The 18706-nt window shown below is 41.3% G+C and overlaps 1 protein-coding gene across 1 annotated transcript in view; it reads left to right on the top strand.

Moving 5' to 3' along the window:
• Nucleotides 1-17942, top strand: part of AFF3 (ALF transcription elongation factor 3) — a 281631-nt gene extending 263689 nt beyond the window's left edge. Inside the window, exons 15-21 of the mRNA XM_065642739.1 lie at nucleotides 3360-3423; nucleotides 6553-6689; nucleotides 8676-8747; nucleotides 11471-11564; nucleotides 15686-15735; nucleotides 15868-16082; nucleotides 17385-17942. Coding sequence (XP_065498811.1) covers nucleotides 3360-3423; nucleotides 6553-6689; nucleotides 8676-8747; nucleotides 11471-11564; nucleotides 15686-15735; nucleotides 15868-16082; nucleotides 17385-17506 — 754 coding nt within the window. The 3' untranslated portion in view covers nucleotides 17507-17942. The remainder of the gene's footprint in view (nucleotides 1-3359; nucleotides 3424-6552; nucleotides 6690-8675; nucleotides 8748-11470; nucleotides 11565-15685; nucleotides 15736-15867; nucleotides 16083-17384) is intronic.
• The last annotated feature ends 764 nt before the right edge of the window (nucleotides 17943-18706 follow it).

Here is an 18706-nt window from a genome sequence, read left to right as displayed (position 1 = left end):
TACAATGTACATAAACATACACTAAATCTATAGGACATTTCGGCTTTCCATTTTCACCCAACATGCACATTAGTAATCTGAACAGAAAGTTTATTAACGTGTAGTGATAAACTAAAAAGTAGTATTTCATAGATGGCATAAAGAGATCAGAACTTGACTTGGCATGTTTATTAACACTGTTGAACAAGCTATGTTTAAGAAACTAGAAGAAAACATACCCTATCCATTTTTTCCCAATAAATTTTAATTTCTGTTGGTATCCCCTAATTTATAAATCAACCTTGTCTTTTTCCTATGGAAATGCCTAAACATTCACAAGGATAGTATATATGCTTTGCTTTAAAATGGTCTCTTAATAGTGGTTTTTTTTATATATATTGCATTGTGGTTAACCGCCCCACAGCAGGGCCCTCAAACCAAGCTTCTTGGTTCAGCAATGTTCATGCCTCTTGCTAATACCCTCATTGCTAATCATAACTTGGGAGAATAAATCCTACTACAAGTGGAAAACCATTTTACAATTAACTTATTTATAAGCAGACCATAATTACATTGTGTTATCTCACTTTTTTTTTACAGCCTCTTACCATGCTTCAAAGAAGCAAATTATACACATGGTACTGGGTGATATGTGTTTGCAACTGTTGCAAAGGACATATTTTAATGACCTGAGTTTGGAAGGTTCATGTAAAGGTTCATCACTTTGATTGTTTCAGAGAGATGAGGCCACTGTTTTGTTGATTTGCTCTGCTTTGCTTTGCTTTTTGGCACTTCATGGTAAACCATCTTACCTGGGTCATTGCACAAGAGACTGACTTAATTTTTTTTTAAGGATTCTTCCAATGATTCCGAAAACACAGTTATTTTTCTTCATCAAGCTATCACTCTTTCCATGTCTAATATTTCATAGTTGACCAAGACCACAGCCACATGCTTTGTATTATTAAGATAATGTTAGCATCTTGCTGGTCATAGGAAGTATTTGTGGTAGGTTATGAGATACAGGGACACAAACTGGACTTTAGTCCCCGTTCTGACTTGCTGGCTAGAGTAAGCTAGGGAAAATTCCACTGTCAGAGAGAGTATTTTAAAGAAAGTTGGAGCAAGGGAACTGTTTTTCTTCATATCAACAATCTTTTTAGGGCAGAAGTCATTCAAAATTATGTAGACTTCAAATTTTGTCTCCATCTAGTGATATTCACCCTTACTTTTCTTCAAAATTACCTTCACTAATCTTCCATGATGCAACTAAATGTCCTTGAATCTGTGTGCACATAAGTAGAAGGAAACGGACTAAGTAAATGCACTGTCAAATAGCCTTATGATCTCAAGGGAGTCTATATGGTTGTCCTCTTTTGTCAAGAAGCTCCCTCTTACTCCCACTGATCTCAGTTATGGATCTGAGCATGTTCTTACTGCTTTCAGCAAAAATGTTTTACTCATCCATCCCATTGACTTCAGTTTTTAGACCTGCATCTTCTCTAACTAACGTAAAACGTTTTTTTTTTTACATAAGTGTGCTGAGAAATCCCAATTTCAAAAATCTAGTTAGGATTGTGTACTGGTTTGGACTGGGATAGAGTTAATTTTCTTCATAGTAGCTAGTATAGTGCTGCGATTTGGATTTGTGCCAAAACCAGTGTTGATAACACAGGGATGTTTTAGCTACTGCTGAGCAGGGCTTGCACAGCATCAAGGCCTTTTCTGCTCCTCACCCCACCCCACCAGTGAGGACACTGAGGGTGCACAAGAAGCTGGGAGGGGACACAGCTGGGACAGCTGACCCCTCTGGACTCCAACTGACCAGAAAGATGTCCCAGACCATATGACATCATGCTCAGCAATTAAACCTGGAGGAAGAAGGATAAAGGAGGAGGCATTTGGAGTGATGGCATTTGTCTTCTCAAGTCACTTTTAAGTGTGATGGGGCCCAGCTTTCCTGGAGATGGCTGATCACCTGCCTGCCTGTGGCAGGCAGTGCTTCCTTATTTTGCTTTGCTTTACCTATTAGTGTGTTTTTATCTCAAGCCACGAGTTTTCTTACTTTTATCCTTCCAGTTCTCTCCCTCTTAGCTTAGCTGCCCACAGGGGTTAACCTATGACAGATTGCTAAGTAGCAATAATACCATGTCATTTACAAACCAAGCATTTAAAAGCATGAATGGTAAAAACATAAGAATTCATACACCGACTACTCAGAAATATCTCATATTTGTTCGACAAGGGCAAAGGGATGACACTCCAGCCAATACTTAGGAAATTATTTTGCAAGTCAAAACTTCCTTCTCTGAGAGATCCAAGGACATGGCAGTAACCACAGTATGAGCTGAGAAGAAGAAGGACAAACATGTTTTAGCTGAGTGGAGAAAAATGGCAGCCATCTCCCACATATATGAGACTGTAAGAATCTGCAGGGTCAGGAAATGTGAAGACTTTTATGAGAGGTAACAATGGCAAATACAAGGTTATGGCCTGAAATGACATGGCAAATGGCTATTCTTCACAGTGACCGAAAAAGGTGCAATAGGGAGAGCTTGTGGGAAGAGAGGAAGAAATTTGCTTCAGCCATGAGGAGCTCACTGAGATGACCAGACATTGCCAAGAAGACATCAGTTTGCGTTTTCAGTTGGAATGGAAGTGGCTGTCTGGATCAGAAATGGACTTGTGAATTACAGCACAGAGACAGCAGTTGAATTTCTGCCCTGCAGTCAGTAGGTCAGACAGGTTAAGGAAGGGATGGAGTCTCCGAGGTCTGTTTGAGGAGAAATCAATGGAGAAGTTGTCATGAGGAACGCCAGCGGAATTGCAGCATGCGTCCCAGCACTGAGTCAGAGATGAACTCCAGGCAGCAAAAGTAAACAGCACTCTCAGCATGCTTACAGATAAGAGAGAGAAGGGGGGTGAGATGGTAGTTGTGGAGACAAGCAAGTTCAATGTGTGTTTTCAAAGTGGAGAGATTAAACACACACTTGTTTTGAGAGGGGGGAGAAGCCAAATGACAACAACGTGCAGAGAGGAGTAGAAAAACAGGTAAGCAAGCACCAGGGAGAGGAGAAGATGCATCCATTTGCAGATCAAAACTGCACTAATTTGGGAAGCAGTTTATATAATCCATAAAAACACATTTTATTAGATTTTTTTTCTGCTTTGAATCACTGACTTCTAAAGAATGAGAACAGCCATAAATGCTATTGTCTCCACAGGCAGCAATTTGGAAAGAGAAGATGCACGGTTACATGATAAGTGTGTTTTCTTCATTAAAAATGTTTGCAAATCAGGTTTAAAAGAAGGGAAAAATAACTTGAAAATATTCCGCACCTCAGAAAATAATAAAATGTCTTCTTATTTTCCCCTGGTAGGCCACGCAATGCAGATTACTTTATGCAGGAAGCTAAACGGAAGAAGCATAAAGCAGATGCAATGGTGAGAACATTTTCTTTCCAGTTATGTTGCTCCAAATTATTTTTGTAATGCAGTTTCTTCATCACTGCAGTATTGCTGGGGTAATTATAAAATCTATTATAAGGATGGCTAGGCTTGTTAAATTAAGAAATGTTTATATAATCAAATGTTCATAGCCCAATAAACTATGACTTAACAAATAATGACTTACTGAGATAAAGGCCTTGATAAATAAAAATTTCCATTTATTCCTTTGCTTTAATTAGTAACTATAGTAATGGAGGCTGTGTAAGGGATAAACATACCTATCTTCTCAGTTTAACTAGCTGGCTAGGTCCTATAATTGTATCCCCAAATTTGGTCTAGTGGCTGAGGTATTTGTACTTTTTTAAAGAGCTTTGGCTCTTCAGTGCCAAAACAATTCCGGTTTCACGGCAGACCTCTTCTAACATCATCAGAAGCACACAAGGAATCTGCATAATGCTAGAGGAACACCTTACACACAAAGACTGTTGCAACAAATTATAGACCTTGCATTGACCTGTCTAAAAATGTAGCCAGTAAGGAAAGGGAATCTGAAGTTGTATGGAGCACTAAAGAGATGCTTGTCTTTCCAAACAGCTCATAGAATCATGGAATCACAGAATAGTTTAGGTTGGAAGAGACCTTCAAAGGTCCCCTAGTCCAACCCCTGCCATGATCAGGGACATCTGCAACTAGACCAGGTTGCTCAGAGCCCCGTCCAGCCTGGCCTGGAATGTCTCCAGGGATGGGGCATCGACCACCTCTCTGGGCAACCTGGACCAGTGTTTCACCACCCTCAGTGTAAAAAGTTTCTTCCTCACATCTAGCCTGAATCTCCCCTCCTTTAGTTTACAGCCATTACCCCTTGTCCTGTCACAACATGCCCTGCTAAAAAGTCTGCTCCAATCTTCTTATAGGCTCCTTTTAAGTACTGAAAAGCCACAATAAGGTCTCTCTGGAGCCTTCTCTTCTCCAGGCTGAACAACCCCAGCTCTCTCAGCCTGTCCTCACAGCAGAGCTGTTCCAGCCCTCTGATCATTTTTGTGGCCTCCTCTGGCCCCTCTCCAACAGGTCCATGTCTTTCCTGTACTGAGGGCTAAATGGGTGCAACGAAGTACACAGTGCTCCCAGAGAGCTCCACTTAGCCATCTCCCAGCTTTCTCCAAGGCTGCGTTTGTCCAGCACTATGAATAAGCTAGCACAGCCTTGAAAACATTGGGCTTCTGGAATGGCAGATGCAATGTATGGGGTGGGACCCTGCATTAATAGGGCTGTCTTGCAGGTGCGAGTAGCTGCGGTCCTGCCTTGCTCTGTCACACAGACATTTTGTTGTTCCCCCAGCAGGAAGAAGAAAGGTAGCGCAGAGCCTCTGTTTCTTCACCTCTTTTTCTCAGCTGTACAGAATGCAAAAAGGCCAAGGAAGCAGAAGCAGGCCCTTAATTTAGGACACTAACACCGAGTTTTACACTCTACCTGAGTTTATTAGCACAAATTTCCATGGTTTATTCAGTTCCATATTACTCTAAAGTGAGTCTTAAATCAGAAAATATTGTGGAGAAGTACAAATGGTGCATTTTAGTGTGTTGCTTTAAACAGAGTGGAAAAATCACTTAATATGCAAAGGAAATTCTTAGCCCAAAGAGAAATGTTTTTATGGTAGACTCCCAGAAACAGGAGATGCAAGCATTATTCTCTGCTCTGCCACAAGTTTCCTACATGAGAGTCACTTAGGCAGAGTTTGAATAGCCTCTCATCAGTGTTATGTGATTGAAATATCCTTCACATTCAGCTTCCATACACAGTGGACTGGCACCTTACACCTTGTGAATCACTCTTTGCAGGTACGTCCTCTCCCTCATTGACTCTGTAGGGATCCTGGAGGAATTGCCATATTGCCAAAGTGCCCCCATGCACTTTGAATCACCTTGCTGGGCTCGATACCTGCTACTTTGGCACTGCAATACCTAACATAGGCACTTAGCGAGTGAGCAGCCTGAAAATTACTCTAAGTCTCTCTGCTCCTTAGTCCCCCATCTGTGAAATTGGGATAATAGCACTTTCACTCACACAAGAACGTCAGGGAGAGAAATATAGTAAAAAGTTTGTGAAGTTCTCCAGTATGATCACAATGGGAGTCATATAAGAACCTAAAATAGATTGAAGCCAGTGTGCCATTCCAAAGTTACTATTTAAAATCTTTATCCCTTGGAAAAGAACAAGGTCCATTAACCTTTCACTGTGTGCATCGGATTTCAACCAAATGCATCTTGTCCATTAATGGGCTTTAGGTACCGCAGGAGTTCTGACTGAAGGAAAGAGAAATCAGAGGTGTTAGTATGATTCACCTCCATCCACTCAAAAATGAAATTCTGGGAGCAGATAAGTGGTATGTAAGGGTACACATATGAAAATTATGTGCACATTTGCAAATACACTGTTGTTGAGGACATATATGTACGTATGTCTGTCCAAGCTTACGAATACACCCAGAGTCAAAGAAGTACGGAAACAGGAGAAGAAATGGGGCAAGGAAGAAGGATGAGGGAGCAGAGCAATGTCTGAAAGAGGAAGAGCATACAGAAAGCAAATTCCTGACAAGAGGAGAGGATGGTCAAGCAGGGCTGAAAATAACAGGGCTAAAGAAGACATGAGAACAGAGATGAGCCTTTGAATAAGAAAGTTAGTAGTGGAAAATATTATTTCTCATTCTCCTAGTTCACGATAATCATTGCCGTTCTTTGCTGAGTGATGTTTGCAAATACATGTGAAACCCTTTTTAATGAAAGCTGAAACAAAAGGCCTGATGAGTTTGTGGCATTTCCAGCAATGTGGACAAGCTTTGACAAAGATCTGTCAGGAATGTCATGGACAGAGTTGATTCTTCTTTGGATACAAGTGTGGACCAAATAATGTTTTGTAGCCTTTTTCAGCTCTACATTCTGTATCTTAAAATTTTCACTGAGGCACAGGGTTTGATGTGTTTTAGCTTTCTCTTAGGAAAATTTGTGAATCTGAAGATATACCAACTTGTGTCAAGTTTACAATTTATGTTGAGAAAATCCCATAAAATGTAAGCGTATCTTGATGATTACACTATTTCTCTCTGTCCTTATTTTTTCCCTCTAGGTGGAAAAGTTTGGAAAGGCACTGAATTATGCAGAAGCAGCACTATCGTTTATTGAGTGTGGAAATGCAATGGAACAAGGCCCAATGGAATCTAAATCCCCTTATACAATGTATTCAGAAACAGTTGAACTCATCAGGTAGGAAGGGAGGAGATGACCTCAGGGGTTACTCTGTTTATGCAAACATGCTCATCTACATTATCACATAATTCCCTAGATACAGTAGAAGGGGAGAAGTGAGGTCCTTCCAAGTGCCTGGTCAGTCATATGTAATATGTATGTATTATCTGTGATTTCTATGGAAATTAAATTTGGGAACTACCTAGAATGAAAAAAAAAAAAAGCTTGTAATATTTTTCATATTACTTAAGTTGCAAGTTACTTCAAGAGTTTCATGGTACAGGTCCTGTGCTACTCAAAAGGGAAAAATAATAATACATAATGCCAAAACATTCTCATGGAGTGGTAGTTTGCAAAATGTTGCAACATGTTTAAGACTACAGTTTAATGGTTACCTGAAAGAAGATGTGAACAGTGACAGGCAAACGGACACTCAAGGTCCCTTTGGTGTGCATGCTCCTGCTGTAGCCAGTGGAGTCCAGCTCACACTGAAGCAGACCCCCACATTTAGTCACCTTCATGGCGTTCTGAACAGGATAACCTAAAGTTCGATCCCTATGAAGAAAGTTTCTCTCTTAAGTCCTTTGCTCCTTTATAGTTGGTACCAATAGTTAACATTATCAACAGTGTTGGCAGAGAACACAAAAGTACAAATTATCCCAGCAGCTGAGTGAGTCTCCTTGCAAGAGAGAGAGATGAGCCACGCTAGCAGGGAAAGCTGCGCTGTCAGTGACCATGGCATCGTTCCTCAGGGCATGCAGCTCTTGTCAGGACTAAGTTTGTAGGAAATAAAACATTTTAATCTTTAATCATATTCATAATGGAGTGAAGCTTCTAAAACAATTGCATTCTTTTGAACTTCGTGTTGATGCAATGATTTTCTTGCATGTTAACAATTCCGTTGGCATTTTATTCCACTTAGGGCTGTCTTCTCATGCATTTCAGTGGACTGAGGCCAGCTTTCTAACTGGAAGGTTATTAAACAAAATCAAATATTTTTTTCAGTAAGAAAATAGTACATCCCATCTCTGCAATTCTCCCTTTCTTTTTTTTTCAAAAGGCAGAAAGCTCTTTCTTTGTCTGCTCTGTCTTTTCTCATGAGAGTAAATATGTGGTCCTAACTCTGGAAATGAATTTTGCTTGCAGATCCATAGCTTTCAATAATGTGTGTAGCTGTGGTTGTGTTGTAGTGTGAATTGCTGTTGATCTCACTTGCTGCAGCTCAGAAAAATAAGTGCTTTGCTAGGTATGCCTGTTGAAACAAAATGTTCATACCGAATCTTTGTCCAGGTATCAGGATTAAAGTTTGAAAGCAAAAAGAAGGAAAAAACAGAAGAAGCTAATTATGGGGAACAGGTATTTTTTCTGGAAGCAAGCCCGGAAGTGCTGTGTGTTGTCCTAACCTTGTCCATTGTTCAGGTATTAAGCTGGAAGCCGATATTTCCAGAAGCTAATTCGTGATTGTGTAGCACATACACTCTTGAAATAGCAGTGCTACCTCTGTGGATGTTTAATATTTATAGAATTTGAACGTAATGTCACATGAGCAAAAATAGCTCTGAGCCACACGTTCCCCCTCCACTGTGCTCTGCTTGGAGGAGCAAATCTGGGTAGACACGCTCAGAAACTGGCAGAGTGAGGGCAGCGCCAGCTTCGAGGCAGGCTGTCTGCCTTCAAACGCTGGGAAAACCTTTCTGCATGAACTCTATGTAACTGGGTCTCCACAGCAGCAGCAGAGGTTATTTCGGTAGGACAGCATCACCTCACCAGCTAGGCTGCCCTCTGGACTGACAAGGGAGTTACTGCTGTTTCAAGAGTGCAGGGAGGCACTGCTAATGGCAAAATAGCTCCAAAACACAACCACAAAAAGCACTTCTATGTCTGGTGACTTGAGCAAGTATATATAAGGGGGCAGATCAAATTACATCGGCTAGCTTAGCTCTCTGATCAGTAATATAAAGCTGTCTCAGGTAACTCACATTGGCTTTTTTCCTTTTGCTGAAGGTACGCAGTGAGACTAAAAACCCACTCAGGCCCCAACGCCACGCCAGAAGACAAACAGCTGGCAGCATTATGGTTAGTAGATCAAGATTTCCTCAAAAGGCTTCTTTTCTGCAGTGAGCCAGTTCTTGGAAATCAGATGCTGGGTGCAGTCAGATAGGATTATGTTGTCTTCTGAAATTAGGAGAATACTTTTTGCTCCAGGAAGGTCCAGCCCTTGTATCACTGTACCGGGTCTGCATTCTGTCTCTGTAAATAAGCAATTCATACTTATTGACTGTGACAGGTCAGCTATGGTACGTCAGCGTAATTAATTTTTAAGTGCCTGATGGTTTGTTGTTTTTATGAGTGATGTACTTTTGTACCGATAGCTTGGTAATTTCTTTTGTGGCTGACATTTTAGGCTCAGTAATCATAAATTATATTTACATTATATGAAGGGAGATACGCTGATGGCGATAATTAAGCCTCTTGGATTACCTTCTAAATTGAGGTTTCTAGATATATGTGCACGCACCTTAGATTCTATAGGGTGGTTGCTGATGCAAGTAAAATACTAAAATGTTATTAAAATCAGATTTTAATTTAATATCTATGTAGTTAATACATAAAATACCTATTACATGGTCACTGATTCTCAGTAAGTGGACATTTACCATCAGCAAGTGTGTTTTTAACATCTATTAACCATCTGTTAAAAATCCAAATTAAATGCATCTTTAGCCTCCACAAACAAGGAGTCCAAAGGAATCATTTGTATTAAAAAAAAAAAAAAAAAAAAAAAAAAGAACAAAATATTCAGAGATGTGATTTATTTTTAAAATGCCCTTTCTTTGTCACCGGTTTGCTGTGCCATCAGGAGGAGCACAGAATGCATCCGTGGCAATTGCTTTAAAAATGCTTAGGTGGGAAAACGACTGAAGAACAGTTAGGAGAAAAAAAAAAAAAAAAAAGGAAGAAAGAAAAAAAGCCATGTTACACGAAGGCTTGCTTAGAACTGCCGGAGCGCTTCGGTGTGTGCGGAGCCGCATCCCAATTCACGGAGCCGCTGCATCTGTTTCAGCAGAAAGGTCAGAGCGAGGGAAAGCAGCCGGTGCCTTCTCTGGGCGATGAACAGCGATCCTAACTCACCGTCTGCCAGCCAGCAGATGCGCTGACACCATTTGCATATGCGCTGTACCTGTGAAGGTGACAGAGGGAGAGTTACGGTGGCTTCGAGGCCACCGCGTCCCCCGGCTGCTCCCAGCGCCCGCCGGGCCGGCTGCCAGGCAGCACCCGCCTCTCCTTCTCCTGAGCAGACACTGCCCTCCTGCGGCCCAAAGTAAGAAGTTCACCCTCTGCTTTTCAGGGCAGAAGGCAAAGCAGCTGAGAAACCCTGCCTGGGATTTTTTTTTCAGGAGCAATTGGTTTATCCGAGGGGGTTTGCTGAGGTTTGGGCACCTCCTGGGAGCGGGGAGATCACAGAATCATAGAACAGTTTGGGTTGGAAGGGACCCTCAAAGGTCATCTAGTCCAAGCCCCCTGCAATGATCAGGGACATCTGCAACTAGATCAGGTTGCTCAGAGCCCCGTCCAGCCTGGCCTGGAATGTCTCCAGGGATGGGGCATCTCCCACCTCTCTGGGCAACCTGGACCAGTGTTTTACCACCCTCAGTGTAAAAAATTTCTTCCTCATGTCTGGCCTGAATCTCCCCTCCTTTATTTTAAAACCATTACCCTTTGTCCTTCCAAGGGATGGGGAGTACTCTGTGCTTCTGTCCCTTCTAGTGCTTCAAGTTGGCTCCAACACTAAAGACTGCTTTTAAAAATAAGGCTGCTGCTGCCAAAGGACAATCAAAACACCAGTTTTTTGCTTCTAAAGCTGTATTACCATGGGACAGTCCCACACTTGCTGATCAAAAATGTTGCTGGGAAGAGGTGATGGTGATTCCTGATTGACAAAATAGACCAGTACACCTAAAGCCAGCAGAAAATAAAAGAGTTTGTGTGTCCTGAATGCTGATTATCAGTTATTGTGATGTATAATTATAGTTAATGGCTATTACTCTCATTTAATTACATAGCATTAAAGGTGTATGGCACTCTGCAGACTAATGAGGAGCATGGGGGCAGACAGTTCCAGTACAGCATGTCGAGGTTTTCAGCCCACTGCTGGTTTCCTCTGGGGAACAAATCAGGCAGGTGGCCTAGGAATAACCTCCAGGCTCCAACACAGTCTCCGGCTTCCCACAAAGGAGCTTGGCCAGTGAAATCTGGGCAGGCCCAAGGTTTCTCTGTTTCCCAGCTATCTCCAGCTGCTGGAAGAGGCCACCAGGTGTACACAAAATACACCCATTATATCTCTAGTTCATTATAGAGGCTCCAGGTTGTTGTAATAAAGTCCCGGGATAAGACATCCCAAAAGCTTGCCTTTGCATTTACAACAAGAAGTACGAACAAATACATACGTTGGGTTCCAGGCCTGTAATGACCTTTTCTTGGGAGAGGTCTTTGGCTAAATCTGCAGACTTCAAGTCAGAGTGAAGACCTGGGGACCCAACCCTGCACAGCCTTCTGAGTATGGTTTGTTTGGTACCTCACTGGTAGCATTTGTCAGTATGACCTGTCCTGGCTGTCATACCTGGTCTTGCTCATGAATCCATGGCAAAGTGTGAAGTACTGTAAACAAATGGTGATAAAAACCCTAAGCAAGTTGCTGTCAGCCTTCCACTCTGTGTTAGTTTGAGAATTTTAAGATAATTAATTGGAATTTCTGTTCAGGGGACATGCTTTACCTTCTGCTCTCCGTTTTGTTCTAGTTACCGCTGCCTGGCCCTTCTCTACTGGAGGATGTTCCGACTCAAGAGAGACCATGCGGTCAAGTATTCGAAAGCACTTATTGAGTATTTCAAGGTGCATTCTTTATGACATGTTTTTAGATCAGTATGTCATTATAGGAAATACAGCATCTTACTAAAACAGTAGCTGTGCTAGGCTTAGTTCTTCCCCAGTGAAGCCAGTAGAGTTTTACCATAGAGTCCCATAGCAACACTTGATGTCTAGTCAGTTCTGTTGTCTTCACAAGGGCCCTTTTTGCAAAATACACACCATGTCCCTTCATGAAGGATGAGAAATTTATTGTACTAACAAATAAGTATTTTCAGCTTATTCTTGGTCAATTTTCTAGTGCTATCCAGCTCTGTTGTGAATAGGTTTTGCAGATTTGTTCTAAGAATCCCCTCCAGGATTACACCTCCCACTAGACTACCTGTGAGTTGAAGACTTTGATCTAGATGAGTCCTCAGCTGCAGGGCTTCCACGTAGCAGCACCGGTAGGTAGGACAGGGCAGTGGGATGTGTTCTTACCCAAGGAACAGGCAAACAGCCCACGTTGACTTCAGTGGGAGTTGTACCAAAGCATCGGAGGGCAACCAAACCACCTGCCATGTACTTGCCACAGCATTGCTGGCTTCTCCTTCCTGCTACTGCTTCCGTTTTCCACTGCCTGCCAGGTTCAAACCGTGGTTGTTTTGAATAAGACAGGAAGTCATTAGAAGTATTTTAATGTATTTTATCTGACTGGCAACATTTCTATGGGAAGTGTCTCAGGAACAAAACCTTTCAGGTGGAGCTCACCTAGCAGTCAGTCTATCCAGCATTTCATCTCCAAACACGAAACTAGCCTTTATCTTTCTAATTAAAAAAAAATAATATGTACATTCAGGTACATATGTACAAGCTTTAAGACAAACTCTTTTGGGGGACCTGAACAGCCATTTGTCTCTGAACACAAGGTTCATCTGTTGGGGTTTTTTTGCAGAAGGAGGTATCTCGAAATGAAAAACATCCATCCTTTGACATTTTGTTAATAAAAAAAATCCAAATACAAGCAGGATTGCTCATGACCAGACTCTGAACACACGAAGACAGTGAAGGAAATTGACAGATCCATTATTGTCAAACTGAAATTGAAGTCACTGTAATTGCTTCTAAAAATTTAGCAATATATAATTCAATACATTATGTTTCTTTAACAATGACCTGATTTGAGGGCAAAGAAATATGTGCTTATTACAGCACTTTATTTTTCTTTACCAGTTCAGAGAATACCTGCATTAAGAACAGGACGGTCAGGCTCTCAACCATGTAAAATGTGTCCTACTAGCAGACAGAAACTGTTCCACAGCAAACATAAAATGGCCTTATATTCTGCTATTGCAAAGATGAGCTTGTTTTTTTGCAGAGCTCCTGGTGATATAATGATAGTATAGTTTCACATTAGAAAGTATTCTCACCTTTGAGAGTAAAAATGGAAAAAAAATCCATTTGCTATAATTTTCAGTGGAAAACAAGCCAATTCTCCACTCATTTCATATTTGGTATCTAAAAGCTTTCAAAACCAAGTGACATGAAATGCTGACTGCATTAAGAACTTCCACATACATTATCAATCAAAGAAAGATTTTTAAACCTTGTCACACACATTTGCAGGGAATATTAAACACACTTTTCTTTTAGAAAGTAAAAAATATTATTTAAATCTCCCTTTAAGTATTTTATTTCTATTATATATTAAAAAAAAATGAATGCAGCAGAGAGGCAAAAAGAAGCCACATATATTCAGGGGCCAGACACGTTTGAGAGCATAAAGAAACCAGGAGAATGGGTAGCAGTAAGCAAAGTGGGATAAGAGTTGGGTCCTTACAACATTACAATCTTTTTAGAATCCTTATCCTCACCTTTCTGGTGCAGAACTGAAAGGAGTAATACACCTAAAACATGAGAAAAAAGGTGTAGGAAGTTATACAGTAAGGCAGAGGCTAGTTAAATTTACAGCACAAGTATCCTTAACTCCAATTTTCATATTTTCCTGCCTCCAGCTCTGTAAGTAAATAATATGTACTCAGTTCCCATTACACTAGAAAGATGAAGGCCAGTAGTTCTGAGACAGATCAGAAAATATTTTTTTTTAAAAAAAACAATTATTCTGTAAGAGGAGCAAATGACAAGGATTCTCAGGTTGGTTCTATTTAGGATGGTAAATGAGAAACTTTCTTCTTTTTCCTTTCACACCTTAACCTTTCTTGGGAAAAACAAACAAACAAAAACAAAACCAACCACACACAAAAAAAAGCCACACCAATACCACCAACACCATTGATTGAAGGAAGACCACCCATCCAAACCTTATTTTTCATACCACCTACCTGGGATGTAGAAGGCCCAGTGTCACAATGCAGGAAGAATTACAGGGCACACACAGCACTGATGTGATCACTGCTAAAATACAGCTAGTGTTGGTGTGCACGTGAAAGATGTGGGAACACAAGAAGCAGTTCAGAGCACATAGCAAAACTGAGAAAACAAAATTTTTGAAGAGAGGCACAGGAGATGTGTCCAGTTTACTAAGAACAGTTTAAGAGAGAATAAGAGCATTATGTATGTGGAAACAGCTGGTAATACTACGTGGCATGCAGTACCACTGGAGCTGGACCAACAAAACCTCCAAGCTAGCACTGAAGTTAAGAAAATTCAGTCTTGAAACCCTGAAACAGAATATTTTCCTAACACGGGATGCAGGACAACAAGGAGGATAAATAGCATTTTAGGATTTCTCTGTGACTAGCTCCCCTTTTTAAAAAATCAAATAAAATAAATTTTAAAAGTAATTTAGCTTCTGGTAAAAGTTCCATGATTGGTGGAAAATAGAAATTGCAGACTGAGTGTCCTGGCGGATTACCTCTGGCCTTGAAATCTGTGAAGCTCTGAAGCCCCTAGTTGGTCATTTTTCCTTCTCAAGCTATGAGAGATCAAGAATTTTTGTACTGCTGTTAATGCTTGTAACTCCTGCAGCTTGCAACACCTGCAGCCTTCCATTTAAATAATATCTGTAAACAGACCTTAAGCTGCAGGACTTCTCTTGATCTCCCATGGTTGTCAAGAAGGGAGGGTCGTACCCCAGCACACAATTATCTGGATATACGGTTCCAGGGGAGGGTGCGAGAAGGTCACTCTCCTCTGAAAAATTAGAAATTAGAAACTGGCCATTGTTGAACATGAGGCTGCAGATGGGATGGACCGGAAAGGTTTTGGTTTTTAGACGTCCGTTTGTTACATCCTTCTTTCTCACGGGCCCAGGATTAAGTCAGTCACAGCATTTGAGAGAGGGGAGGAGTTTTTCCACAGGTTAAATGGGCAGGAACCTGCCAGTAAATTCCCACCAGCTCTTCTAGATTAACTACTAGAATAATTTTAGCTATTCAGTTCCCATTATTGTGGATTCCTGAATTTCTCCTGCTTTGTAAACGTAGTACTTGTACAAGGTACCTCTCTTCAAGCAATTAAGTTATTTGGCCTAAGCACAGTACACCAGTGAGAGTCTTAATGACTGTAGAGGTACAAGAGATCACGCTGTATGATCTAATGTCCCCTTCTGGGGGGTCTGGGTCACCCTTCAGCAAGAAGAACCACCACTCTACAAGGGCAGCCTTTCCAGCCCCGTGAATGCTGCCATATTCAGACTAAGGGGAAGGGCCACAAGAGGAGCAATCGTGAGAGAGATTCTTGAGCCTGGTGGCTAAAACACCCACCTGAGCTGAGGGAGCCTCAGATTCACACCCCTGTGGTCAGCCAGGCTGAGTAGATTTGCACAGTCTCGCAGGTCCTGGGACAATGACACTTGTCTTCTCTCTATCACAAGAAATTCCGTGTTAAACCTCAAAAAGAGTCTTGGCAGCACTTTCTTCTGAACTTCCAGGGTTTCTGTGAAAAGATTCCATTTCAGCTGACATGTTTTCCTAACCAGCCCCCATCCTAGGGTGTTTAATAGACTGTGATTCGGTTTTGTGCTGCAGCACTGCTTCATCACAACACCAAGCTAGGCTGAGTGGGTTTATTGCATCATAAGACTTGGAATACTTCTAGCTGCACAACTTTTTTCTTTACTTTTTTTTTTACTTTTATACTGTTTAAATTTCTTCTTTTCGTAGTCTTAGATAAATTATATGCATTGTGAATTATTTTTTTCTTTACAGAATTCATCAAAAGCTGCTCAGAACCCATCTCCTTGGGGTGCCAGTGGAAAGTAAGTCATGCAGAAACTTACATCAGCTTGGCAGTCAGAAATTGTGTTTTCCTACTTGAAGTATGATCTGATATCCTCATGTTTTTTAATCCCAACACCCTTTTAAGTAACTGTATTAACATCTGTTTCCAGGAGCACAGGAACTCCATCACCCATGTCCCCTAGCCCTTCTCCCGTTAGCTCTGTAGGATCCCAAGGGAGTACAGGGGCCCCTTCTCCATCTCCTATCATCAGCATCCCGCAGCGCATTCATCAGATGGCTGCTAACCACGTCAGCATCACCAACAGCATCCTGCACAGCTATGACTACTGGGAGATGGCTGACAACCTGGCCAAGGAAAACAGAGGTGAGTGACCCGAGGCAGTTGACTGTCCTAGAAGACTGACACTGGTTTCAATCAGGAAAACAGCTATTTTGGTAGGAAACTTGTCTGCAAAGCAGTACTGCAGAGGTAGTTTTTTCTTCAGTCTGCTTCTAGTCTGTTCCAAAACAGCCCTTAAAGGAAATTTTGATGGCTGTTGTGCTCAGAAGTATCTAAATTTTTTCTTTATTTGGCTGGTCAGGACTGGTGACAGACAGGTCACAGACATAGCTGTGAGTAGCATTCACTGCCATCTATGTCATTCTGGAGAGAAAGGTTTGTGGGAGGCAAGGCAGCTTCCTGCCCACCAAAGTAATGGAGCTGGATGGGATATGTGTATCCAGACCACGTCAAACAGCATCCGAGCAGACATAGATGGGAATGAGGTGCCTCGCTCCCTGTTGAGAGCAAACTTCTTTCAGCTCAAATGGTTTCCATGAGCAAGTGCCGCAGCATCTGACTTGATGATAAAGCGTTCCTTGGTTTTCAGGCTAATTTATGTATTTAAGGCAGGGGCGTGGGCAGGATTCAAATCAAAATAAGGGTATCTAAGTGTAGGTGTGTATATATACGAGTTGAGGGACTAATCTCCAATTGCAGTTGATGGAGCTTTGTTCTATACAAACAGCAGCATTCAGAGAGCTGTTTGACTCACCCTGAAGGGGAGACAGGGGTACAATTCAGTTGCCTAACCATAGCTGCCAAATGCTATTTGAGGTATCCTTACCTACGCTGCCACTGCAGAAGTCTCCTGTACATCCTGTGTTAGATCTGCCACGCATCATGCCAGGCTATATGTATCAACTGCCATGGGCACTATATGCCTCTAAGTAGGCAACAGAATTAAGTCCGTAGTGGCTAGTTAGCCAAATTACTCTTCAGGCTGTCTTGGCCATGTTGTACAGGACAATATTTCTCTGGCATGGTAGCTTAAATATCTAGCATATATATATAGATAGACACTTGTGTAGACTCTGATTTAGTTGTCCTTAATCTCAAAATAAATCTTGCCCAGCATGTGTTTGCTTTATGAAGACTCAATGGAAATTAATGAAAAGCAAAGCCAAAGAACTCACTGTTTTGTTCTTTAAAAAGAAAATTGTTGTGCATCAGCCTGTAACATCATGAACCACAAGGCTTTAAAATTAATCTCACCAGCACTAAACTTTCATTCCCATGAAATGTTCAGCCTGACTCAATTTGCAAGAGAATAAAATCTATTAAAGGGTGACAAGTAGCAAATACAGCTTCACTGTTCTGATGCTGAATCTATTTTTTTCCCTGTAGATTTTTTTAACGACCTGGATGCATTGATGGGACCTATCACCTTGCACAGCAGTATGGAGCATTTAGTCCAGTATACTCAACAAGGACTTCACTGGGTGCGGAGTAGCGCTCACTTGTCATAATGACTGTGTGCCACTCAGACGGACAGTATACCTTTCATGGATAATTCAGTTATTCTGGACACTGTGCTACAGAAATAGTCAGCCACAGCATTGATCCAAACAAAGGTGAATATTTCTTCAATATTGAGCAAAATTTTTCTGACCGTAGACATGTATATGTGCATATGTACAATATGCAATGATGTCTCTTCAGAATGAATTGTTCTGTACCGCTCTCCAAACATTTTCATACACTAGAAATACTAGAAAGAACTGATCCTAATGCACAAACCATACCCTTTCTATTCCTGTGCTGAAAAACTCAGAAACCAAAATGTCATGGGTTGATTGAACCAAGTGCAATAAGCACAGATCCCTATTCAGGAAAGCTCTCAATAGATTCTTAACGTTAAGCTTGTACTGAAATCCTGTTGAATTCAGCAGAGCTTGAGCACGTACACAAGGGCTTTCCTGAACTGGAATGAACGAGAGCAGATCATAGTCATGGAGAACTTGTACTGCGAGCATGGACACGTCACAGAAGTTTCAATATCAATGTGCCATCTCCCTGTTACTTCCCCGCTGGGGCACACAGAGGAGTTGTGTAGTCCACATTAAGTTGGAAAAAGATGGCATTTCTTCATGTGCAATAAGTTTCAACAAATTGCATGCCTTTCTTTATCTCCTGTCTTTTTAAATAACTTTACCTCTTGTTCAGCTCCTCACCAACAGTATAACCTACAGTACAAAGCAAAAAGCCTGAAAACAGATATGCTGATAGCAAAAACTTAAAAGAGATGGTGGAAAATTGCATTCTGTTACTGACGGTAAATATGCAAATGAAAAAATATGGCAAACTGCAATCCACTTAGTAAGAAAATGTGTTAATTAAAGCTGCATACACACAGAGAGACAGAGAGATATCTATAACAGTTGTTGGCTTTGCATGGGAAAGCTTCATCCCACAGATTTTGACTTCCATAACTTTTTCATCTAGCAGAAGCTTGCAGCATTTTCTTCTAGGCTGTATGGGAGCATTACATGCAATTTCCTTTATCTGGGAAGCTGAGTTTGCTGCTCATCAGGCTAAGAACTGTTTCCTATCATAATCCTCTCACTCTTCATGCATAATCCTCAACTAGGCTTTAACGTTTCTTGATTTCTGGGATGTTTTCAGGTCCTGTTGATAGGCTGTGTTTTTCATGCCAGAAGAATTAATCC

This window comes from Caloenas nicobarica, chromosome 1 (assembly GCF_036013445.1).
Source record: "Caloenas nicobarica isolate bCalNic1 chromosome 1, bCalNic1.hap1, whole genome shotgun sequence".
In the NCBI taxonomy this organism is placed as follows: Eukaryota; Metazoa; Chordata; class Aves; order Columbiformes; family Columbidae; genus Caloenas; species Caloenas nicobarica.
Note: the sequence above shows the minus strand (reverse complement) of the source record. Positions and strands in the feature narration are given on the sequence as shown.